Raw genomic sequence first — 25280 nt, forward strand, 5'->3', positions numbered from 1 at the left:
AACATTGTTAGATGATTATTTCAAAGGAATGAAATATATGAAGTGCTTTCTTTCAAAATTGATTGACATTTTGATCTTGATATTGTATGATAAACGTATTGGGTGGGGGAGACATGTATCTTGCTTGAATTAATTAGTAGAGTATTTTGGATATAAATGCCTTGACTTTGAAATTAATTAGATTCTCATGCAGCATATGAATCTAAAATCATTCAAACCCTATAAAAGTATATATTATTTACTGAACAGATCAATATTGATTTTCAGAAGTAAAGATTGTTAATTTACATCGATGGTCGTTTCTAGGATTCAAAATATTCCTGTAAATTTTTTATGAAAATTAAAAAAGTGTACATGAGGCAATAATTTGCACACTATTTTAAATTTATAAAAGTAAATTCAATGAATTGACTCATTTTCCATGGCCAATTCTACAGATATTAATTATTCAATTATGCAGAGGAGCTAAATATTTTTTTAGTATTCTTGTTGCGGATTTTCTTTTCCTTTTTCACATTTTCCTTATAGCATTAGCTAGCTTAGGATTTTATTTTAGTAAGATGATGCATAACGTTACGTTGAAGTTTGAATAACTTTGAAAAAAGGATTTTTATATTTTTATTATCAAATTAAAGTCAGTCGTTTTTACTTTTGAGAAAAGGTATTGCGCCTGCTGTTATAATTTTAAAATTGTTCAAAAGTATATTTTTAATAAAGAAAATTGCTGTTTCTTTTGAGAAAAAATGGATTTTGGTCAATAGATCGATCCAATAGGACTTTTAAGTTGAATACTTTAATTTTAGCTTATAGAGGATTTGTTGGAACTTTTATTATGAAAACGTATTTTTTTAATTGATATATATGTTTAAAAAATTGTGTTATAATTATGTAATTTCTTAAAATATTATAAGAAACGTCTAAGTACTTTATTTAAAGTTTAAATAGTAATTTTAAATAAAAATTTACAAAAATATGTAACAAAAGTTGCTTTTAAGTTTAAATAATAAAAAAAAAGTTCTTAGCTAGATTAAGATTAGCCCTTTTTAATGCCATATGAAGGTCCCTTCATCTCAACTCGTAGGTACTTATTTATAAACTAGATTAGGGTGTTTATGTGAATATATTGTAGTATTAGTTTAAACTAATATTATTTGGTGTACACGATCTGTTTTATTATTATTATTATTATTATAAAAGTAAATAAAATACACACTTTTTTTTAATGTGTATTTAAATATTTTTAAAATAAGTAATTTTTTTACTTTTTTAAGAAGCAACTGATATCTATTTTAAAATAATTATCTTTTTAAAGCACTTATATATTTAGAATCACTTATTTTTTAAATTTAAACATATAAATTCATAATATGAATAGTCAAAATAAATTAAAATTAAATTTTAAATAAAAATAGTCATTATTACATTGAATTAGTTAAAATATATTTCAAATCAATCTATTAAGATGAACATAGTCATAGATCATTTGAATAAGAGTTAATCACCTATACACTGTCAGTGTAAATTTTTTTTACATTGACAATCAATTATATCTTTTAATTGTGTCATATCACTGTTAAAAGTAAATGTGTTTATAGTGACATGACACAATTAAAAGATATAATTGGTTGTTAGTGTAAAAATTTTTTACACTAATAGTGTATAGGTGATTAACTCTTTGAATAATATGAACAAAATTTTATGTTTTAATTTCATTGTCATATAAAAAAAATTATTTCAAAATTAGTTTTGTAAAGCAAATCCAACCTAACTTAATTATTAAAATTGTCATATAATCTATATTTGTATGAGTACCGATTTATAAAATTAATATATCAATATTCCTCAAAATTTTACTGTGTTTAATATTTTTATTAGGATTGAATCAATCTTATTTTAAGAAATTTTAAGGTTATAATAACATAATTTATACTTTATTAGATGTGATAGTTAGTACTTAAATAATTTTTTATTTTAATAATTGAGTACTTTTAGATTTATTTAATTTTAACTATAAAATAAAGTATTTAATTCAACTCAAATTTAATTATATAAAATCAGATTTAATATTATATATATTTAAACCAATTCAAATCAACCAACATTGGTTGAAACACTTATATCTCTTAATTAAGTTGATAAAAGTTTGAATTTTTCCTTTAAGTATGAAACATATTATGTTAAAGTGAAAATATCACATTGTATGAGCTCATTGAGGCTCACAATCGTTTTTAATAAAGATTAGTCACAAATGTGTGACATTGTCTATATTTTTTATTGATCCTTAAAACAAATATTATTTATATATTTTAAAATAATCATTAGGAACAAAAAATAGTGATTTTGAATTTTAGAAAAATGAAAATTAAAGATAAATATTTTACATGAATTAAAACCATTTTATTCATTTTATAGATACTAAAATCAAAACTCGTCTATTTTATATAAACTAATAACATATTTAATATTCCATATTTTAATTATAATTTCAAAGACTAATATATTTTTATATTTTTTTGTAACAAGATGTTTTTATTTTCCTTATTATTTGAAAAATATATTAAAAAAATGAATTTTTTTTTCTCAATTTACTATATTAAATTGGTATCTTTTAATGTGAGCTATATTCATTCGTACACAAATAAATACATACTTGTTGAATCCCTCGTATTATGGACCGGATCATGTGTGAGAGTGATTTTGATCCATCAAACTAGAAAAGGATTTGAATCGAAGGATTTGGGTTAAGAAAATGGATAGTCCAACAAGGTTAAGTCTCTTCTTATTATTTCATTCCTGACTAGACTTTCTAGCAATTAAGTTGGACTGAATACGAATCCAAATATCCAAATCCGTAGACAAAATTAGGTTAATTTTGCTCGTTTGGACCTGAGTTAGATCCACACACAGGTTGCTACTTGCAACCCTTTTTTTACTCTTCATACCTTCAAATATTTTTCGAAAATTGCCATAAAGCTTAAACTACTTTTCTATTCACACTCATACTTTTTTTTATTTATTTAAAAAAACTCTTTCTATCCCATTCTCGTGCATAATATCGAGTGAGACAAAATTCTAAATGCAAAGAGAATTATACCCCTTCTTCTTACCCTTTTCACGGTGTCGTCGTGATGAATGGCAAAACGGGCTCGACTTGCGGGCCGATCTATTGACCCATAGAAAATTGATGATCAAATTAGGTATCTTAACTTGTCGGTTTATCTAATCTATCTTGTCTAATTTGCTGGTTTGTTAGAGTAAATGGTGAGTCAAAACGAGTTGATTCACCAATCTATCTAACTTTTCATTTTTTATTTTTAATGTTTAATTTAGATAAAGCACATCAAATTTACTTTGTGAGTACTTTGTAATTTTCTATACAACAAATATATTATGAATTTAATTTATCTTATAATATGTAATTTGAGATTTTGTATATAATAAATCATTGAAAAAATTATTATTATTATAATTACATATATATTTCATTATGTAAAAAATTTAAAATTTATTATGCAATAAATTAAACCAAATCTATTATAATTTGATATTTATTTTATTATTTAGGTATATTAATTTATATGAGTCTTTTAGATATTGAAAAAGAAATATGTTAGAAGAGGTATCTAAAATGAATATGTAATTTTTTTCTTCTTATTTTTTGGTAGACCGGCGTGCCAGTTCGCTAATTCACCCATAAGTAAGATGGATCAAGACATTCAACTCGACTCATTTTTAGTGGATTAATGATGAGGTGAGCTTAAAGGAGTTGAACTGGCTCGTTTACCATCCTACCTATCTTTATATAACATAATATGCTAAAATATATGCAACAAAAATATGTTTTAAAATATACTTTTGAAAAATATTTAAGAGTATAAAATAATAATTGAAAAAATATTTTCTAAAAGTATAAATAGTTATTGTTGATTTTCTTTTTGTGTTGTCAATGTTATTTGTTTGTTATACCGTTAATGACAAAATTAAGTAAAATATAATTACAATTTGCTACTGAACAAAATATTTATGAAACATTATATATTAAGATATGTCATCAAAACATTTATGTTGTATTTTAAACCTTAAAATTAATATCGATCTGAAATATTGTATTTAAACATGTAATTGGATTTTATAATTTTGGAGAAGAAAATGATATTTATTTATTTATTAATCAAAATTATCTGAGAAAATTATGTAAATAAAGATAACTAGAAGAAATTCTAATTATCTGAATATAAAGTAAATATAAAATAAAAATAAAAAATAAAAAAGAATTAAATTAGATTCAAATATCTTATATCAATCTTATTTAATTTAATATCTCATAATAAAAGAGAATTAAATTAAATTAGATTAAGTATGATTTTAATCTTAACTATACAAAATTCCACTACCTCAAGATTACTTTATATCGTTAAAAAGTTCAATTTTGATTCTTTATATTTTAAAAAAAAATTAATTTAGAATTTTATATTTGAATACAGTTTAATTTAATCCCATGTGATGTTATGGTCAATGCATTTTTTCTTTTCATGTTAGACTAAGAACTAAACAAAAATAATTACTTTGGGTCACTCTACTAACATAAATTATAAACGATGAAATTGAATATTTTAAAAAATAAAGTATCATACTAAATAAAAAAATGAAAATGTAATTTGGCGTTAAAATATCAATAATAAATAATAAAAACTCATATGACACTAAGAGCATCTACAATGGGAGTTGTTTATAAGCAATTCTCATCCACTTTAAATGGATCCCACACTGCCATATTACTCATAAGTAACTTATATTACATTTTTATAATTTTTACTCCAATAAAAATTGCTTATAAGTACCTCCACTTTTTAATTACTCATACTTCATTTTTAATAAATTTTAAAAAATTTAATTATTATAGTTGTTAGCATCAGTAAAAGAAAGAAATATTTTTTTTTTATTCTTAAATAACCGTCTCTTATATAAGCAAGGATGCTTAAATTTTAACAATTTAACCTATCATGTCAACATATTCTAATGCATATTTTTTTATAAAGAATAAAAACTTAAACTTAAGAATTAGATAATAACTTAGCATTTGAGATGCTCTAACACTAAGGATGCTGATATGTCCGATGAGCACCGTGAATCACTGAATATTTCTCTCAATTTGATAATAAATTTGTAAAGAGCCTACGGTTGCAAAGAGACTGGTTTGAAGAAGTGGATAATCTCACACTGAAGAAATAAAGTAGAATTGAACTTGCATTGACCAAAAACAAAATGTGCCCTTTGAGAGTGTTGCGCACCAGCTCCAAACCCTATCTCCTCAATTTCATCACTCATCAATACCAGTACCACGCCCGTAGAAATCTCATTCTCCAATCTTCCGCTTCTGAACTCGTCAAGCTTCGCAAACTCACTGGCCCTTATTCCGGTAAAAAAAAAAAAAAAAAAACAAAACAATTCCTTTGTTTAAGATGCGGAAAATTAAAAAGAAAAAGGTTAATTCCCTTTTTTTTTTTTCATTTATTTTTACAGGGATTGTTGAAATTAGCTTGGACAGGCCTGAAGCCAAGAATGCGATAGGGAAAGAGATGCTACGAGGCCTAAGGCATGCGTTTGAGTTGATTAATCAGAATTCTTACGCTAATGTTGCTATGATCTGCAGTTCAGTACCTAAAGTATTTTGTGCTGGGGCTGATTTAAAGGTTGATTGCTAAATTCTGTGTTTTTTATTCTTTGAAGGAAGAAGGCTTGCGTGTTTGATTTATTTTGTGAAGTCTATTTTCTTCTATCATAAACTAAATTTTTTCAAAACGTAAAAGTTGGACATGATTTGATTGGGTTTCTAATGGATTCTTGCTGTTATGCAACCCAGTGTGGATTTAATTTTCCTTATTATGTTCTTAGATCCCTGTCTGCTTTTAAAGGTTCTGTGTTTATTGATTGCAGGAGCGCGTGGACATGAGTGAATCAGAGACCAAGATTTTTGTGAATTCTCTTCGGTCCACATTCTCATTTCTTGAGGTTAGTTAATATCATTCATGACATTTGTCTACTTATTGGATTAAATTTTAATATTTGTGTTGTTTACTTATCATTGTTGTCAACTTAATGTTATGAATTTATGACAGATGAAGCATCATATGAAATAGGTTATGGTGTTTTTAATTCTATTCTGTTTCACACCCTTTTATTATTATTATTATTATTTTTATTTTTGGGGCAGCGGGTATTTTGCTCATGAGCTGACCTGACCTTTTGTTTTTGCTTCTACATTGTCTGGATTTGAGTGGTGGTATGAAATACTGGTAATGGAAAAGTTCTAAGTGGACTCTGTCTTGTTCTTTTGCCCTGGCTGTATTTCATGCGTGTCATAGCATGTCTGTTTTCCCATTTTATTGATACTGCTTCTTGAAATTAGGATAATATTTGTTCCTTTGTTCAGGCTGTTCGTATACCAACTATTGCTATTATTGAAGGTGTAGCTCTTGGTGGTGGACTTGAAATGGCTTTGGCATGTGATATTCGGATATGTGGTAGTTAAATATGCAGTACTTTTGTAAATTGGATTATGGATTCTAATTGTTTGTAGGATCATTTGAATGCTTCTTAGTGTGATGCAAGTATTAGACTTTTTTATTATTTTTATTATTATTATTATTATTTTTTTACTTTTCTTCTTTCATGGCATAGGAGACAGGGCTATTATGGGTTTTCCAGAGACAACACTTGCAATAATCCCTGGGTATGCTGCATACTAATACTGTTTAGCATGTTGTATCTATTTCAGCCGTGTATCTCTTCAGTTCTGCTATCTAATAATGAAAAGGATTAAATTTTTAGAAGGATTGTTGAGAATATATCTAAAATATGTACAGAAATATAAACCTAATGGTGAATTTGAATTGTTTTTGTTTTTTTAAAATGCGTGCAATAAGGTCACCCCAATATTCTTGTTTGTATCGATATAGGGCTGGTGGAACACAGCGACTACCCAGATTAGTTGGAAAAGCAGTTGCAAAGGATTTTATATTTACTGGTCGAAGGATTGAGGGTGAAGAGGCACTATCAGTGGGTATGCTGAATAGTCATTTGGTTCCTTTTTCTTTCGTTCTCTAATTAGTAAAAAGTAAAAACATCATCAGGCACTGCGATGTACAGGAGGAGCATCTTGAGAGCACACAATATAGAGGAATGCTCAATGCTAATGGCATTCTTTTTAATACTCTCAATTATTAGCTGAAATTTATTGGAAATTACAAATTTTAGTTGATTCCATGTCTCATTTAAATAGCCTCTCCCTTGATATAGTGGTAAGCCTACCAAAATTTATAATTTCTGATATATTTCAGCCAATAATAAAAAAAATGTTAGAATGTCGATAGCATCTCTCCATGATATATGACATTGTTTTTGGGAATTCATAATTTCACTTGAAGAAACATTAAAACATTATAAAATTGTAGCTTGTCTATCAAACCTATCATGTTTTAGGAGTTCATTGCCAACACTTATGCAGTATCTCCTGATAAACTCCAGTAAAGCAAAGACAAAGGTCACCAGTGTTGTGCAACTTTCATTACAATGACAAAACAAATTTTTCACCAGAAAAAGAACACTAACTTCTTGCTGCTTCTTTTCTCAAAATTAGCATAATCTCTTTTTTTACTTCCCCTACAAATACCATGATATATGGCTGCCTAAAAATTCATTGACACAGGTCTTGTCAATTACTGTGTTCCTGATGGTGAAGCTTATTCAAAGGCACTTACAATTGCTCGGGATATCAATCTGAAGGTATCTTGGAAATATATCATTCTGAAACGGGTATAGCTGTGGTTTATGACATTTAGAAATGCAGGGATCAGGCCTTTTGTGCATTGAATGTCCATATATAAATGTCAACCATTGATTTTTTAAATTTTTGATTTTTGATTTTGCTCTTTTGAAGAAATTGATCTTTTAAGAAAAAGAAAAAGATAGCTCATATTATCAGTACATTACTAAAAACTTCACTTCCTATGCAAAAATCAGTTGGTGCATTTGATACCTGTGATCCATCTAATTTTTCAAATCAAAAAAACATTTTGGTTATTTGTCCTAAACAATTTTTTTATTAGAAGAATGTATTTTCAAAGAAATATTTATTGAACAATTATTCTTGTATTTTAGAACGTTAGCCTAAAATTTATTTTGTCAAATGGAGTTTCATGTATACTATATAGTATATACTTTAGGTGTGGAATTTCCAAAATAAAAAACCCTCCTTTTCATTGAAAATGTTATATATATATATATATTAGACTTAGTTGTGGTGGTTGTTCTTTCATGTTATTCAGTTACATACTTTCATTAAACTTTTAACAGGGTCCTGTAGCTGTAAGGATGGCTAAAAGAGCAATTAATGAGGGAGTTGAGACTGATCTAACTTCGGCTTTGGCTTTGGAAGAAGATTGCTATGATCAGGTGTTGAGTACTAAAGATCGACGAGAAGGCTTAGCTGCGTTTGCTGAGAAGCGGAAACCAATTTATATTGGTGAGTGAAAGGAGTGGTTTTCTGCTGATTGGGTCTTTATGTTGCTAGAGAGGAAGTCTATCATGTAGGTTTGAGTCATCTAGAGCCTGGAGTCAATTTCCTAGATGAGGAAGTTTCATTACAATTTGCTGGGGACAGTTTCTTCCCCTTTGAGTACAGTCATATTCCTGAAGCTGAAATGTGTCTAAAATCATGCTCCTTGAGACACCAGCTTTGAGCTTTCTTTCATAATTTTTATTATTGCTGTATTTGGATGCTTTCCAGCAATAAACTAATCTGTTTGGAATCTTGGGTTATCAACTTTTGGTGCTTCAGTGTAAATAATAAAATCCATTTGGATAACAAAGCAACCCTTAAGAACCAGTATATTACTGTTCAATAGTTGATGAAGCTATCAACTTGTAGCTTGTCTTGAAAAGCATTGGACAACTTCAAAAATCACATTTGAGGGAACACAATGTGAGTGTGTGTTCGGATTGACAGTGAATTAAAGTCACTATGATTTTTAGAAACAACAGATAGTTGCTCTTGTGAACTTATCATGATTTCCTACCACCAAACCATACACTTTTTGGTATTGGGAGGGAGGGGTAATGTTTAGTTGCTTCAAACAAAAATTGCTTTTGCTCCTGAGTCTGTTTAACATTGAAATTAAAGGAGATGAAATAGGGCCGGGTGAATGAAATGTATTAGAATATAATTACTATTTCATTGTTTATATATTTTAACGATGGTATTGAAAAGAAAAAAAAAATCGGTTCCATCTTAACCTCCCAATCGGGGGAAAAAAAGGTGGAGTAATGGACGGAATGAAATAAAATGTATTTTATGATGGGGCATTTTATATTAAATAATATTTTTTTTTGTTTAATTTCATTGTAGTCTTTCTTTCCATCAATATAAACGTTACCTAAAAGTAACTCTTTTTATTTCTTCTTTTGGTATATATGTTTTACTAACAGTGTTTAGTAATCAAGTTTTTTCACCCAGTAATTGTAAAACCTGTCTTGACATTGGTGGTTGACTTGGTGTACCGAGATTTGATTTTCATGTGTTACAATAATATTTGGTAAAAGTTATGAACTAAATCAAATTGGTTTTGATAGTTTATAATTGGTTCATTAATTTAAAATGCGACTTCTAAATAATCAATTACATAACACTAGTTAGTAGTTTATTTATGAACAAAATTTGGATGAAGTAACAGATATTTGTTGTATTATTTTTCAATCAAAATTAGTAAATATTAGATTTCATTTCGTCTCACTAATATTAGCGTTTTATGCAATTGATTTTGGTTAAAAAAATAATACAATCAATAACTATGATATCGTATTTGTATCTCAGTTTTATTCTTCGCTTATAACTAAATATGAAAATCAGTCTGAATTAATTGTTTGAACGAAGAATTAGTGATCTATCCAGTGTAAAATATACAAAATCGTAAAAACTGAGTTTGAGTTTGAACTATTTTTTTTATTTTTATATTTTTATAACTCAACGAAAAATATTTTGTAGCACAATAAAGATTCATTATCAAGTTGCAAAGCCACATATAAGGAAAAAAAAAAAAGTAATAAATGAAATGTCTTACTTTATTTATATTTTTTTTTTTTTGGTCAACAAGGGGGGTTAAGACCCCAGAACACTAAGCATTAACTTGGAGAGTAGCAGAAGAATCTGCAAGTAACAAGCGAAAAATACAGGATGGAGGGGATTCATAAATGAAAACATCCTCCAATGTAATCTCTCTACTTCTAGAAAGTGTATCAGCAACTAGGTTAGCTTCTCTATTGATGTAAGACCAAGAAACTCTGGATAGTTGAGTTGACAAATCTTTTATCTCCCGAACAAGATGACAACAAGGGTGGACCCTTGAACATCCTTCATTGATTATCCTTATTGCTTCTGATGAATCAGATTCAACCAAGATAACTTGGCCCACATTTCTTTCTAATATTATACGGGTTCCTTGCAATTAGCTCTTAATTCAGCTTCAAGAATAGAGCAGCGTCCAAGGCGTCCAGAGAACGCAACAACGAATTTACCATTAGAGTTTCTCACAACTCCACCACACGAGGCCTCTCCGTTTCGTGCCACCGCTCCATCACAATTCAGCTTCAGAGCTCCAGTCGGGGGATATGTCCATTGAGTGTTCCGGTCCAAGGGTCCTGAGCCTAGATTTTGGTTGAAGTCCCTCGAGATTGAAGGGGCTATGCGAGCTTGTATCTCTGCTACCAACTGATCGGAGGAGATGCTCAAATTTTGAAAAAGTGCTCTGTTGCGACGATGCCATAGCGAGTCTAGAGTTAATCCGAATATTAAGCTCCAGTCTGGTCTCAAGTGTTGGCTTCTGACAAGATTTTTCAAAAGCCAAGTCTCCAAATTTCCTTTAGACGCTTGCATCAAGGCTGTCCCTCTATAGGTTTTATTCCACACCTCCTGGGCATACGGACAATCTCTTAGCACATGTAAGGTAGTTTCCATGGCTTGCCTGCACTCACCACATGTGGAATCAGAAGTCATTCCACGCTTGACCCTACAGGAGTTTGTGAGTAGGCTCTCATGAGCTACTCTCCAAAGGAATGCGCGAACTCTCTCCGGCCCATGCCATTTCCATATTTGCTTGAAGAGAGGAGATTTAGCTGGTAACATTTGTTGAGCAGCAATTTCATGTGCTGATTTAATTGTGAACAAGCCGTCCGTTGTTGGATTCCAAATAATCTTATCAATGCCAGCATCCTCGGAGGGAGGGGGACTGCATAGGATTGTTGCTAATAATTCAGCTGGTATCCAATCTTGAATATGTGATAGGTCCCATATTCCAAGCATATTGGTATAGTCACTTACAGATTTAAAGAGCTCAATAGGAGGTATAAATGTTAACGCACATTGGATTAGAGGAGGAGAATTCGGAATCCATTTATCATACCAGAATTTAATCATGCGTCCATTTCCCAGTTGCCAGCCGATATTAGAAACAACCAAATTCCAAGCACCGTTTATGCCATGCCAAAGATTTGACATGTTTGATTTCTTCACAACTTTTGGAATTATTTCATTAGAACACTTGTATTTAGCTTTTACAACCCTTACCCATAGTTTTTGAGGTTCTGTAATCAAACTCCAGCAGTTCTTCATCATAAATGAAGTGTTGACATCACGCATGCGTCTTAAGCCAAGCCCACCATATTCTTTTGGATAGCACAGGGTCCCCCAGCCAACAGCATGGCATTTCTTTTGAATCTGATTATCTCCCCAAAGAAAGTTGCGACAAATTCGATCAATCTCATCACATAAAAGATTGGGAAGCTGGACTGTCTGCATTGTGTAGGAAGGAAGTGCTTCAAGGACAGACTTGGTGAGCGTAAGTCTTCCCGCGAATGAGAGATTTCTTGCCTTCCAGCCACTTAGTCGCTGGTTCAATTTTTCTATAATGTCCTGGTAGGAGGACTTATTAACTCGTGAGTGATGAGCCGAAATTCCTAAATACTTCCCCAAGTTCCCCGTTTGTTGAAATCCCAATGCTGCACTAATACTTTCCCTAGCAGAGAAACTCACATTCTTTGAAAAGAAAACTCTAGTCTTGTCTAAGCTAACTTTTTGACCTGAGCTAGCACAAAAGGATGTTAAACAATCTTGTATTACCTCTACCTGTTCCAATGAAGCTTCGACAAAGAGTATTAAGTCATCAGCAAAGGCTAGGTGTGAGAGAGCAGGCCCATCCTTAGATAGTTGAATTGGCTTCCATAAGTTGTTGTTCACTTTGGCATTGATAAGTTGAAACAGGCGCTCCATACACAGAACAAAGAGATAAGGAGATAGCGGGTCCCCCTGTCGGAGCCCACGAGAGGGTTTAAACTCCTCTAGAGTTTCTCCATTCCATAGCAAACGAAGTTTGGATGTGGAAATGCAGGCCCATACCAAATCAATAAATTTTTGTGGCAACTCAATATCATTGAGGGTATCTCTCACAAAATTCCACTCCAATCTGTCATATGCTTTTTCAAGATCAATTTTTATAGCCATCCATCCTTTTCTACCTGATTTGAGGCGCATAGAATGAATGACTTCTTGAAAGATAATGATGTTGTCCTTGCTATTTCTGTGTGGGATGAAGCTGCACTGGTTTGGGTGCACCAGCTTCTCCATGACCGATTTAAGACGATGAGATAGAATTTTTGTGAGTATTTTATAGGATACGTTGCATAATCCTATAGGTCTCATATGCTTCAGGTGTGTGACATTCTCGATTTTTGGAATTAGCGCAATTAGTGTTGAATTGACTTCAGCAACTAAAGAAGGATTGTCTTCAATGTCATGAATAAGTTTGCAAACAGCAGGGCCAACCGTATCCCATTGAGATTGAAAAAAGATCGCTTGAAGGCCGTCAGGCCCAGGGGCTTTAAAACCTCTCATCTGTTTGACTGCCTGTAGAATTTCTGTATCACATATTGGTCTTCCGATCTCTAACAATTCCTCAGTTTCAAGTTGAGGAAAAGCCTTTCAGAGAATGAAGGCAGCTGAATCTCGAGCTTTAGAAAATAAGGCTTTAAAGAAGCCAGTAACCATATTTTCTAGATCTTCCGCTTGCGTAATCCAGTTATTATTATCGTCCATCAGCTTATTTATCTTGCTTTTCCTTCGACGTACAATCGTTGTTCCATGGAAGTAACTCGTGTTTCTATCTCCAAATTTTAACCATTTGCAACGAGATTTTTGATACCAGAGTATCTCTTCTTGTCTTAGGATTTGGTCTAGTTCAGACCATAGCTTCACTTGTAGTCGCTCCAGAAAGGTGTTAGGTCCTTGTAGCAGATCACGTGCAATTCCATTAAGCCGTCGAAGCAAGCGCCTTTTATTAAAAAATATGTTTCCAAATGTATTTCTATTCCATTCCAGCAATGACTTTACAGTGTGGTCTATTCTATTGTTCCAGTCTTGATGAGTGTTCCATTCTTGTTGAAGAAATGCTGGGAATGATTCATGAGTCAGCCAAGCAGCTTCAAAACGAAATGGTTTGCTACCCCTTCTTGTGTGCCCTGTAGCCAAGAGTTTGAGCAGAATAGGTGCATGATCAGACTTCAGAGGGTTTAGATGGGTAAGGAACGCATCTGGGAACATGATGCGCCATTCATAAGAGGCAAGTGATCTGTCTAATCGTTCAAAAACAGAACCCCTGCGCCATGTGAATGGAGATCCATTATACCCTATATCCCTCAATTGGCATCGGTTGACGAAATCTTTAAAAGCATTATCTCCTCTGATACAAGCATTACTAGATCCTCCAGATCTCTCGTGCTGTCTCAAAACCGCGTTAAAGTCTCCCATTAGATGCCAAGGACCGTCAATAGAAATAGCCAAGCGACAGAGATCACCCCAGAGAGCCATACGACCTTGGGGATGGGGACTCGCATACACAAACGTAAAAAACCAGGGTGGAGACCCATTAAGAATCTTGAGATGAATATATTGAAAGTTATGTTCCAGGACTTCAATTTGCCATACCTGGGAATTCCACATGCACCATATTCCACCAGCATGACCATTTGCATGCACCAAAAAGGATTTGTCTAAAGAGATCCTATGTGTCACGTGAAGAGCTCGGTTACCGCTAATATGAGTTTCCAAGAGACATAGAACTCCAATATCACGTTCTTTAATCATATCATTTATTAAGGCTGAAAATCCTCCGCTTCCAGCACCCCTACAATTCCAAGATAATACATTCATTGGAAACATTAATGTAGGGTGGCCTCTGAAGACCCTGGTTTTGCAACGTGTTCTGCAGGCACATCAGAGGACTGAGGATCAATGGTATTAAAGTGCCTTCGTAAGGCTGCTGCCATTGCCTGCGTTTCTTCATCTGGTTGCACGACTTTGGTCATTGCAGCGTCCAGAAGCCAATTGGAATCTCTCCTATTGTTCATAGAGTGAATATTCCCAAGCACCAATTTCGAGTTATTCTGCTGATCCATGATCGACGTGGCTAGCACTGCAGGTCTTGTTGTATCATATATGGAGCTTGTCATCTTAGTTGGCGTATTCCTAAGAATACCCTTCTTTTTTGGAAATTCAGGACCACTTGTAGTGGATTTTCCACGTGTTGTTTGAGTATTTCTCCCTGCCAAAGGGTTTCTAATTCTTACTTGATGTTGCACCTGATGTGGGGATTGGTTCGCGGAGTGATTTGCATGCACGGGTTGCATGGGGGTGGGCCCCTCAAGAACCACAATACTTCCTCCAGTATTAGGAATAATGTTTTGACTTGGCATATCCTCTTGCGTATTTTTTCCAGAAATTATAGTTTCCTTCCCTGTTGTCACTTTTGAAGCTGTGTGATTGCCTTGTTTGGTCTTCTGGACATAATTGTTACGATTCGTTTTCTTGCCTTTTTTGACCAACATCCATGGCCCATACATATCCTCTGAATCATTCGAAGCTTTGGACTGATCAACCTCTGAAGGTGGAGTTGCACTTTGATTCATAGAGCCTGTACGGGTAGCAGTACCCATCGTTACGTCTTGGTTCCTTGCATCAACCTCCATCACATTTTCACCTACCTTTGCGCCTTCCTCACCATTAACAGGATGGTGATCCATACCTTCTCCGCAAATGTCTTGTCTGTGGCCATATTTTCCACATCTAAAACAAATCGAATGTAGTCCTTCATATTCTAGCTTGATTATGTATCCCATCACATTTATCTTAGACACTAGTTTCTTTCTCAGGTTAACTTCTACGCATATTCTGGCAAATTTTCCCCTCGAGTGTATAGATGTCAATTTATCAATCTTAAGCATAGTGCCAAGTTTGCTACCCACACGCCATAAGAAACGATCGTTGTAGAGTTCGATAGGTAGGCCTGGAATCCTGATCCATGCAGCAAAATTCCTTGTTTGGGAAGCCGTTATTGTGAAAAAAGGTCTCCAACGTTGAACTAGTATGTAGTGATCCGCAATCATCCAAGGGCCCTCATAAAGAGCATGACGATAATCTTCTTCTGCTGAGAATTGCACCAGGTAGTAATCATTGGGCATGTCAATAATCCTAGCTGATCCAGATCTGACCCAATCACGATTGATTTTATGCTCAATAGCTTTGAACGAGATTCGCTTCCCCAGAACATTGATTACTAAAGCATTCTTCCAGACTGAGCACCATTCCTCAAATTCATCTTGTGAGACATTAATAGTTGGGCACGGGTCAAGGTCTTCTTCGTTGATGTCCTGCGAGTTTGTGTTAGCAGAGAATCTGTCATCAAACTCCTCCATCTCCTTCAGTAAGCTATGGTAGTCGGAAAAAATTTTCCCTCCTCCAGTGGACAAGACGCTCTCAGCATAAGATTTCTTATGGTCACTGTTTCCATGACTCTCAGCGTCATGGTCTTCCATGGTGTCATCCAGTTGTTCGTCCACGATTATATCATCAGTAGCCTCCTTCGTTTTGACCTTCTTAGTGCATCTACGCTCCATATTATCCTTCTCTCCTTCAGAAACCCTAGCAGAGCTCTCCATGTAAATTATTTGTTTTTTTTTTGTTTTTTGTTTTATTTTATATTATCATGCGAAAGAGAAACAGAAACTTCGTGTTTCATTATGTTTATTTTAGAAAACAAAATAATAGAAATTAAATGATAGTGCCATCGTGGATGATTGTATTTGAAATTGAGTAGTTTATAATAGTTATAAGAGTACATTAGTCTTAAAAAAACAAAAAGAGAGAGACAAAAACAGTTATACAACAAGATTGACTTAAATAGTTTTCTTTTTTAAGAAGAAAGAAATAACATGACATTCTATTTTATGAATAACAACACCAAATTTATAGTATATCAAAATTGTCCTTGTTTTGGATTCTCATAGGTCAATCTTTTTTAGTTTTTTTTTATTATTTATTTTTTACTTCTTCCATATATACAATTAGGTTGGTTTTCTACTTTTCTGTATCCCAAAACAACGATAGCATCGAGGAGAAGAGCTTCGGAAGTGGAAATGAGCTAATATGTCTTTGCTAAAACAATGGGCTTCGCAAAGGCCCAATAAGGCCCACGCAATTCAACAATATATAGTGACTTCAGCGGTATCTTAGATTTGACACGTTTCTAGTTTGAAGAAGAGCTTAACAGCAGCAGAAGAAACTCGGAAGAAATTAGAATGGCCAGCTTAGACGAACGTCCTTCTGCGAAAAGGTGGCTTCCTCTCGAAGCTAACCCTGACGTCATGAATCAGGCATTCTCTCTTCTCCTCTTTCTTTATCATAGGGCAAAATGTTTCCATTATTATGCCTCGGATTATGATCGTGTATTCATTGAACCCATACTCGTATCACAAATTTTGCAAAATAGTTTCTCTCTTTCATTTTGGATTTGCAGTTTTTTTCTTCTTCTCTTCTCGCATGCATAATTTAAGTGTTTCCGGTGAATTGCAGTTCCTTTGGGGTCTTGGCCTTCCGGTGGATGAGGCTGAGTGCTGTGATGTTTTTGGCTTAGACGAAGAGCTTCTGGAAATGGTTCCGAAGCCAGTTCTTGCTGTGCTTTTTCTTTATCCCCTTACCGCAAAGGTTAGTTTCTAGTTTCTACACACAAAACATGTCACTTTTTTATTTATTTATTTTTAATTTCTACTGTCATGTCATATTCAAATATGTTGCTTCTGATTTTGTGAAGCTTTTATTATATCTTATCAGAGTGAAGAAGAGAGGTTGCAACAGGAAAAAGAAAAAAAGGTGAGTGGATATGTCTATTTATAGCGTGTTTTTATCTATTTGTGACCATTCGTTTTTCCTGATTCAAAGAATTGTGCATTCTGTTTGACTTTAGTTTATTATTGATTATTAATTATAGGACCGTTTGACAAGCTTAATTGACCATTTTATTAAACAATGTCCAATAATCTGAATTTAAGGTAGCATATATCATATAATTTATCATTTAACTTCATGCCTTGAGTAGGAATTTTTGTTGTTCTGGTGTAGGATTATAGCAGTAAAGTGTATTTTATGAAGCAAACCGTGGGTAATGCTTGTGGTACAATAGGGCTGCTTCATGCACTTGGAAACATAACTTCCGAAGTTAAGCTTGGTAGGTATTCAACAATCTCACAGCCTCGGTAAAATTTTTAGTCATCAACAATTAAATCTCATTCATTCTGTGTTGTTACCAGCTGAGGGGTCTTTCTTTGATAAGTTTTTCAAATCTACTGCAAGCATGGATCCAATGCAGGTTATTTATTTCTTCCTACCTGAACCTCCTCTCTTTCTTTATCATATTTCATATGTTTAATCAACTGACACTATTGGTCAGTTATAATGCTCATTTGACTTTTTCTAATTTGTATATTGCAGCGGGCTGTATTTCTTGAGAATGACAGGGAGATGGAAGTTGCTCATTCAGTAGCGGCCACTGCTGGCGATACAGTGGTACTTTTATTTATTAATTTTTAAAGCTACAATAAATTTGGGGGTGGGGGTTGTTATGATGTGATGTATTAGTGAAACAGAAAACAAATGTAGTCATGAAAGGTTCAGTTTGACCTTCTTATCTTGATAATCTTGTTAGTTGTTTGTTGTCATCATTATTCTTTGGATGTGATAAACTGATACTTAAGCAGGGACTTTTATATGACATACTACTAGTAAAGTATCCAGTTCAGATTATTACTATTACTACAGTTAGGGGTGGAGAATTGGAAGTTGGAGGGTTGTTATATGACGAGTAATCCTGGGAATTATATTTGGTCTTTTAGACAAGAGATTTGAACCAATGCTCAAATTTAAGTTGTTAGGTAACTGAGTTTGTACGAATATGTTTCTTTGAGAACTTATCAAAAACAAATGATCATTTAACTTCACAGGAGATATAAAATTATGAGCAGATACCAATCCATTGGAGTCAAACCCTGCCTTTTCTTAGTTTTATGACTTAGGCCAAGGGATTTGCTTTAATGAGCCAAAGAGGTCTAAGAAGTTTATTTCTATAGTACAAGTAGCTGCAATTGTAAAATTTTCAAAGTGATTTACATAAGTTGTTAGTATATAGCAAATTCAGACCATAATGTGAACCTGATGTTTTTGGTGACTAGCTTTAATGAGTTTGGTAGAAATAAAGAAGCTAAATACTGAATTTTATGGCAATATGCAATCTATTCCAGTATTTGATGCATTTGGTTAAAGCGTATTGATCCTATTTTTAAGGAGGTTTCTTTGGTTTAGTAACTTATTGGGATTATTGGGATAAAATTAGGCAATTGGCTTCTATTTGGTGTGAAGAACATGATCTTTTTGATGGTGGTATCTTAACAGATATATGGAGGGATTGGGAAGCTTTGAACTTTGATGTTCTCTCTTTTCCTTTGTAGTTTTAATTTTTCATTATGGAGGATCCCTTATTCTTCAAATTTCTTTGTAATATTCTCCTCTTCATCTTAGTGATTTTCTAGAGGGCAAGTGCTGGTGCAACAGTAAGGTTTCTGCCTTATGATGGGGAGGTTACAGGTTCAAACCTTGGAACAATCTTTTCACTTGTGGGGTTAAGGCTACATACATTTACCTTCCTCAAACCCCATTAGGTGGAAGCCTTATGCACTGGGCAGTGTTTTTTTCATCCAAATGAATTTCTTTTATATATAAAAAAGCAAGTGAAAAATTATACATAGACCAAAAGGCTAAAATAATGATGCTGCATTAAGGAGAAAAAGCATTTTTATTTTTTATATGAAAAAAAATACTTGAATCATCTTGCCATGCAACTTTTTTGTGTAGATGGAGCAAAATGAATGAAAAATATACTTGATCTGCTGCTCAATACTAATAGTACATGTGTTGGTCGTTGGAGGGTTTTGCAATTGTTTGGTAGCAGATGATCAATGAAAACATCACACAAGTTGAAAGCATCCGGGAGTAGGTCATTGTTTAGACTTTTTCTTGGATAGTTCATAAATTGTATCCATCAGAGGAGGGTAAAGAAGGTCCCAGTTACCTGTTGAATGAGTTTTAGATAACCAATGGTATTTGAGGAGAGCAATTCTGGTAAAATTTAAAGCCCTTTCATCTAACATATGTGGAAAGTTATTTTTCATGATGTGAGTGAAGAATTATCAGCTTCTGTCTGTCTGTCTTCCATACTACATAGATTATGTTGTATATGCTAAGTTCAACAAGCTGGTAATATAAATTACTGAGGTTTTAGGAGATATAATTGTCAAAGTGTTCTTGTATATTAATGTTGTTATACTGAGGCAAAACTTGCATAGTATTGTAAACGTACATAACAACCCGTCCCCCTTACAATAATAAAATTTTTCAGTTTGTTTCCTTTCTTGTCTTACAATTTTATTGTTTAAAATATTTATAATGCAGGCATCAGATAATGTGGACACTCATTTCATCTGCTTTTCTTGTGTGGATGGTAATTTCTTTATGTAACTGATTAATGTTTTTTTTCTGTATGGTGGTTGTAAAAAGAGCAAAACAATATTCCTAGATGTAATTGTATCACCAACAATATTGTAAGCAACTTAAATATCTAATTCATGTCTAGATCAAATTTTTGTTCTCCTTTTACAGTTTACTTGATTTTTTCTGAGTAATTTCTCTGCAATTGTATAATTTGCAGGTGAATTGTATGAACTTGATGGAAGAAAGTCAGAACCAATATCTCATGGTCCATCCTCACCAAGTACTTTGTTGAGGGTAAATATCTTTCAATGTTAAGGGTATAGTTGTATTGCTCTTTAAAGACATGTATTTAGTAAAAGAATATGATTTGGTTTGCAAATGCAAGTAGTTCTGTTGTCACTTATGAATTTAAATGATGGATGAAGAAACAATAACCACGATTGTGTATGGAAGTGGCTTTGGCATTAGGGTCGTCTTAGTAGTGAGGGGTTGGATGAGTATGCACACAGTCCTAGATTTGAACCTAGTTATCACTGTAATTCTTACTAATAAGAAAAAAAGTGGCTCGGGCATTGGAGCACCAACCTTTTAGGAAAAATATTACAGATAGTGTATTAAATTTGAGTTTGTACTTTGTAAATTTAGTGAACAAAGATTCTTTAGAAAGATATCCTACTTATTGCTTACAGAGAATACATAATTTATACAAAATAGGCATAGGCTAAAGCAACCCTAATCATATAAGGTAAAATGGAAAGAGTGAGGAAATTACTCCTATTCTAAGCTATTATTATCAATCAGGGTACAATTAATAGATTACAATAAATATACAACATTTACAGCTACTTGCATTAAGTGCTACCTTCTATGATGATCAAGATCCTCTCCAACACTCCCCCTCAATCTGGTGAGTAGATATTAATCATTCCTAGCTTGCCAAATAAGAATTAGAACCCAAATGTTGACTAGGCTTTGGAGAATAAGTCTGTATCATGGTGTTCTATTGGAATTTAGAAGATAGTGATACCCCCTTAAAAAATTTCATCTTTGATTTAATTCCTATAAATTTTTACATGTTTTGTTTAATCATGCTGGACAGGGTTGTGAACTATGCTTGTGGTTGGTTCACTGTTACTACATAGTTTCATAGGACCTTCTCTAGAGAGCTTTAGGTCTTTAGGAATCTCTTGATCCTAATTGAGATAACCTGATAAGAACCTTGGGAGAACCACACCACAAAAGTTAGCTGTCGTAGTTGCAGAGCCCAGGGCCTTAGAAACCCCACATTAGAATCCCATGCTTATTTGAGACTCAAGTACCATATATTGCAAGTGGAACCTAACAATCCTCGTATGGTTGCCATGAAGTCAGCTTCAGCACTTCTCCTTGCCACAACTGATTGTATTTTGCTTCTCCATGTAAGTAGTTTTCTACATACCTTTTGGCAATACCCTGTGGTGGCACTAACCTTAATTGATCTCTTTATCTAGCCCAATTAGAATTTACAAACCCTTTGATCTTTCATGTCACGCATTTCTTATTTAGAATTCCTGTGCCTCGAGTTCCTTTGGCTGCCCCTAGTTGCCTGTTTGCAGGACAATGCGTAAACTTTTTGCTATAGGTAGTGTTGTGCCTTGTAAGTGTCTAATATATGAATTTCCATACCAACCACTGGGAACTATCTTCTAGAAATTCATCCTTGTTGGATTTTTGCTTCTAATTGCTCGAGTAAGAAACATTTCTTGAGTCTAGCAAGTAGCTGAGTACAAGGATTAAGTGGATTCGATGGGAATTTATTGATGAGGTGAGCTGCATTAAAGACAGCTTCTCCAGAATATGTATTGGGAACAGCTTTTTGAAGACATCAAGGAATATGTTACCCCTAAAAGGTTTCCTTTCTTGCTATCTGTAACAACATTTTGTTGAGAGGTGTAGATGCAAGAGCTTTGGCTATGATTTTCACGATCGATGAGATAATTAGTATGGTCAGTCAATTATTCCCTCCCATCATTGCTATTAAAATTTTGAATTTGAGATTGCTAAACAGTTGAAATATGATTATGGAATTGTTTAACAATGGGGCTCATGCCTGATTTTTCTATAAGAAGATAAGTCGGCAGGCTGTGTATTCATCAATAAAATATAGTGTGGTATTTGTTGTGAATAACAGAAGAAAGCACCTGGTTGTTAAAATAACAAGTCTTAGGCACAACACATCACCCCAAAACGGTGAAGAACTTCAGGTTGGTGTTGTAGTAATTGTTGTCTGATTTGCTCTCTTAACTGTGCAAGCTCCTTCACTAATTCATTGCTCTGATACCATGTTGAGAGGGAGAGAGGAGAGAAACGAGTGATGTGATAGAATCCATGTGTTTGAAATACACAGTGAAGACTATTATAATTATATATGCTGAGAGTAATGAAATAATGATTTTCAATTCTCCTAATTTCCTTAGTTACATAATAATGTTCAACATGTATTTAGCCCATAATCATCTTTTTTACATATATGAAAGCAAGATCTCCAAATAAAAGGAAAAGCCCTTGGCTGTCAGGGGTACACACTAGGTCTGCAAAAGAGGAGAGACCAACTCAAAATAGAGGAATTTGAGGTGGACCACTAGGTAGATCTACTAGGATTTTAAAGTCAAATCCAAAATATTCTATTGTTGTGCTGATTGGAGATAATATTGTGAAAAGGCCAAATGGGTATACAAGGTTTAGAGTTGTCCAAATGGATCAGTAAAGAAGATACAAAGCTCATTTAGTGGCCTGATGATTTTCACAAGTGGGATTATGACAAGGAATTAGTTCAATGGCTAAAATAATTATTGTGTTTGTGCTATTAGCACAAACAATTAGCAAGTCTTGGAGGCTTTGGCATACGGATGTAGGAATTTATTTCTGAGTAGTTAGATTAGGAAATATACTCCAAGGGATATGTTGAGAGCAAGGCTCACTTATGTATACAAGTTGAAGAAAGCACCTTATAGATTGAAGCAAGCACCAAAAGCATGATATGAAATAATTAAAACTCATTATAATGAATATTCAATGGCATGACTCAAGATTGTTTATGAGAGCACTAAATAATGAGATAGCTATAGTGTTGGTGACTATGAATAATATCAGTATCACTAGAGATGACAAAGAGGAAGTCCTTCAAATAAGCTAGACTATGGAGTTGGAGATTTAGAAGCACTTTCTAGGACTGGAGGTTCAAAGAACCATTGACATGCTATTTTATCTGCTAGTAGAATTGTTCCCGAGATCTATTAGAGAAATATGGTATATTGGATTGCAAGTCAATCTCAACATTGACAGAGGTTTGATGCAAGACTCTATCTGGTTGTGATGTTAGAGAATTAGTGGGTACTGCATTGCTTAATCTGCTTTACGATGATTCTACATAGTACATCGGATATTGAGGTGTGTCAAGAGTATCTTTTATTTTATATAATACAAGAAATGTTTGAAATATAAGGTCGTACGTCATTGCAATGCTAATTATACTGGTGACTACGATACTTGATCAATGATTGAATATATGTTTAACTTGGAATTAGGAATTTGATAAATGCTAGTATACTTTTGTTACACTTTTTAATATGATTTTTGTTATTAGCAAAAATTTATTGGAAATCACATAAAAGTGAGGGAATAGTTGAGGGGGAGCGTTCAGAATGTTAATCTGTTTCTCCTCTTAGAATAATCTGGAATGTACTAGACGCTACAGCTGCGATCATATTTCTCGAAGCGGTTAGATACATTTAAACACCAACATACTCGTATGTCAGTTGGGAAGGAATTGTCTTATTGGGAATTTTATTTTTTTTCAAACTCCGCCTATGTTTTCATAGTTTGTCCCAAGCCCGAGTTAAGTAGGAGGGTCGTGCTGAATCCCAGTCCCACCATGGCATTTTGTTAGTTAATTTGATCATGTCTGAACTCTGAAGTGGCTGGGTTTACAATCTTTCATCTTACATGTTTATTTCATTACATTTCTATTTTTAATTACTAATATATATATATATAAATATAAATTTACGACAGGATGCAGCTAAAGTCATCCAGAGCATGATCCAGAAAAATCCAGGTTCCCTCAACTTCAATGTCATTGCAATATCAAAGAAATCCAAGGATGGGCATTAAGGATGTCAATTTGGGTGAGAAGCAATTCTTGAAGTTAACTGCAGTATCATCAATCCCCAGACATCCATGCAGCTTTATTCACTTTGCCTGTATTTTATGCTCGGATTTTTATTTTATTTTCATTCGGTGATCTATCTAGTTCAGTATCTTTGGTTCAAAGTAGACTCAGTGCGAGTAACTTCGAGCTACAAGTTCTGTTTACTGCCAACATAATAACAATGCGATAAATGTTGGAACCAAATTTTTAAGTAGGATGATGATATGTTATGAACAAAAAAAATGGGTCGGTCAACCTACATTTTAGAAAAGAATGAAACTAAGGATGAAACTTAAATGTTGTAACACTAAATTTTTTTAATCAGAATTAAAATTTTATTTCGATAATATCTTTTATAGAGAACTTAGTTATTAATTATATATATATAAAAAAAAATTTAGGGTAAAATTTCAATTTTGAATTGGAGAACTGTATTAATGATATATAATATTTTATTTAAATTTTATTTGAAAGAAAATAAGGGTTGAAAACAATAGTCTAGTGCTATCAAAATGGGTTACTTGAGTGTGAACATCCAATTTTAGTTATTATGATTATTATTGTTGTTGTTATTATTATTATTATTATTATTGTAATTTATATTGTAATTTATATTGTCTTGTGTACTAAAAATTCACTATCGTCAAATGATAAAACCAACAGGTTATAGCAAATGAAAATGAAATTGATAGAAAATGAAATTGTGAATATCATGAGTGACCAAAAAAAATTTATAAAAAGGGTAATAATATAAAAATACAAAAGTGGTAGAACAAATGGCTTGTAGCAACGTGCAGGTAGAGGTTTTGAGATATTTTTGTGAATGTTTGTCTCCCTAAGACAATGGTTAGCAACAATACAACAATGTTTCATGATGTCCATACACATAGAGATATTGAGAGGAGAGTAAAATAAATGAGCAGATAATGAAAATGAGAGTTCATAAAAAGTTGGTCTTTATACTGCTCTCTTGCAGATTGTTTTTCCACACCAAAGCAAGACTATTTAGATGAATGTGGCAAAATAAAGCTAATTTTGGAAACTAAGAGAAAAAGGTTGTACAGAGGAAACGTATAGAAGGTCTTTCGCATTTGAAACACAACAAAGACAAATGACATCTCCCAAGAAGAAAGGTAGAGAGTATTCATGTAGCTGGAGGCTTTACGTGAA

At 33.0% G+C, this 25280-nt stretch overlaps 3 protein-coding genes across 3 annotated transcripts; 2 read left to right on the forward strand and 1 right to left on the reverse strand.

Annotated features, from left to right (window-relative positions):
- The first annotated feature begins 5101 nt into the window (after window positions 1-5101).
- Window positions 5102-8810, forward strand: LOC109811787 (ATP-dependent caseinolytic (Clp) protease/crotonase family protein). The gene is made up of 8 exons (XM_020375619.3): window positions 5102-5419; window positions 5524-5693; window positions 5938-6012; window positions 6434-6524; window positions 6682-6733; window positions 6960-7063; window positions 7709-7785; window positions 8356-8810. The coding sequence occupies exons 1-8, from the start codon at window positions 5266-5268 to the stop codon at window positions 8530-8532; spliced, it is 900 nt and encodes a 299-aa protein (XP_020231208.2). The 5' UTR covers window positions 5102-5265; the 3' UTR covers window positions 8533-8810.
- Window positions 8811-13030: 4220 nt separating this feature from the next.
- Window positions 13031-14257, reverse strand: LOC145958076 (uncharacterized). Its single transcript, XM_083074539.1, has one exon. It carries the CDS (start codon window positions 14255-14257, stop codon window positions 13031-13033), a length of 1227 nt encoding a protein of 408 aa, XP_082930665.1.
- A 2278-nt stretch (window positions 14258-16535) lies between these two features.
- LOC109808316 (ubiquitin carboxyl-terminal hydrolase 3) lies at window positions 16536-24314 on the forward strand. The gene is made up of 9 exons (XM_020371257.3): window positions 16536-16755; window positions 16955-17086; window positions 17213-17251; window positions 17501-17606; window positions 17689-17747; window positions 17870-17944; window positions 19883-19931; window positions 20139-20215; window positions 23975-24314. Exons 1-9 carry the CDS (start codon window positions 16681-16683, stop codon window positions 24071-24073), a joined length of 711 nt encoding a protein of 236 aa, XP_020226846.1. The 5' UTR covers window positions 16536-16680; the 3' UTR covers window positions 24074-24314.
- Window positions 24315-25280: the final 966 nt, after the last annotated feature.

Source organism: Cajanus cajan, chromosome 5, assembly GCF_000230855.2.
Source record: "Cajanus cajan strain Asha chromosome 5, NIPB_CcT2T_4, whole genome shotgun sequence".
NCBI classification, from domain to species: Eukaryota; Viridiplantae; Streptophyta; class Magnoliopsida; order Fabales; family Fabaceae; genus Cajanus; species Cajanus cajan.

Bases quoted from the DNA above. Each gene is read 5' to 3' on its own strand.
- LOC109811787 (XM_020375619.3), top strand. From the start codon at position 5,266: ATGTGCCCTTTGAGAGTGTTGCGCACCAGCTCCAAACCCTATCTCCTC. The intron at 6,734-6,959 runs GTATGCTGCATA...GTATCGATATAG, and splicing joins ACACTTGCAATAATCCCTGG to GGCTGGTGGAACACAGCGAC. The intron at 7,064-7,708 runs GTATGCTGAATA...TCATTGACACAG, and splicing joins TGAAGAGGCACTATCAGTGG to GTCTTGTCAATTACTGTGTT.
- LOC145958076 (XM_083074539.1), bottom strand. From the start codon at position 14,257: ATGAATGTATTATCTTGGAATTGTAGGGGTGCTGGAAGCGGAGGATTT.
- LOC109808316 (XM_020371257.3), top strand. From the start codon at position 16,681: ATGGCCAGCTTAGACGAACGTCCTTCTGCGAAAAGGTGGCTTCCTCTC. The intron at 16,756-16,954 runs GCATTCTCTCTT...GGTGAATTGCAG, and splicing joins ACCCTGACGTCATGAATCAG to TTCCTTTGGGGTCTTGGCCT. The intron at 19,932-20,138 runs GTAATTTCTTTA...TATAATTTGCAG, and splicing joins CTGCTTTTCTTGTGTGGATG to GTGAATTGTATGAACTTGAT.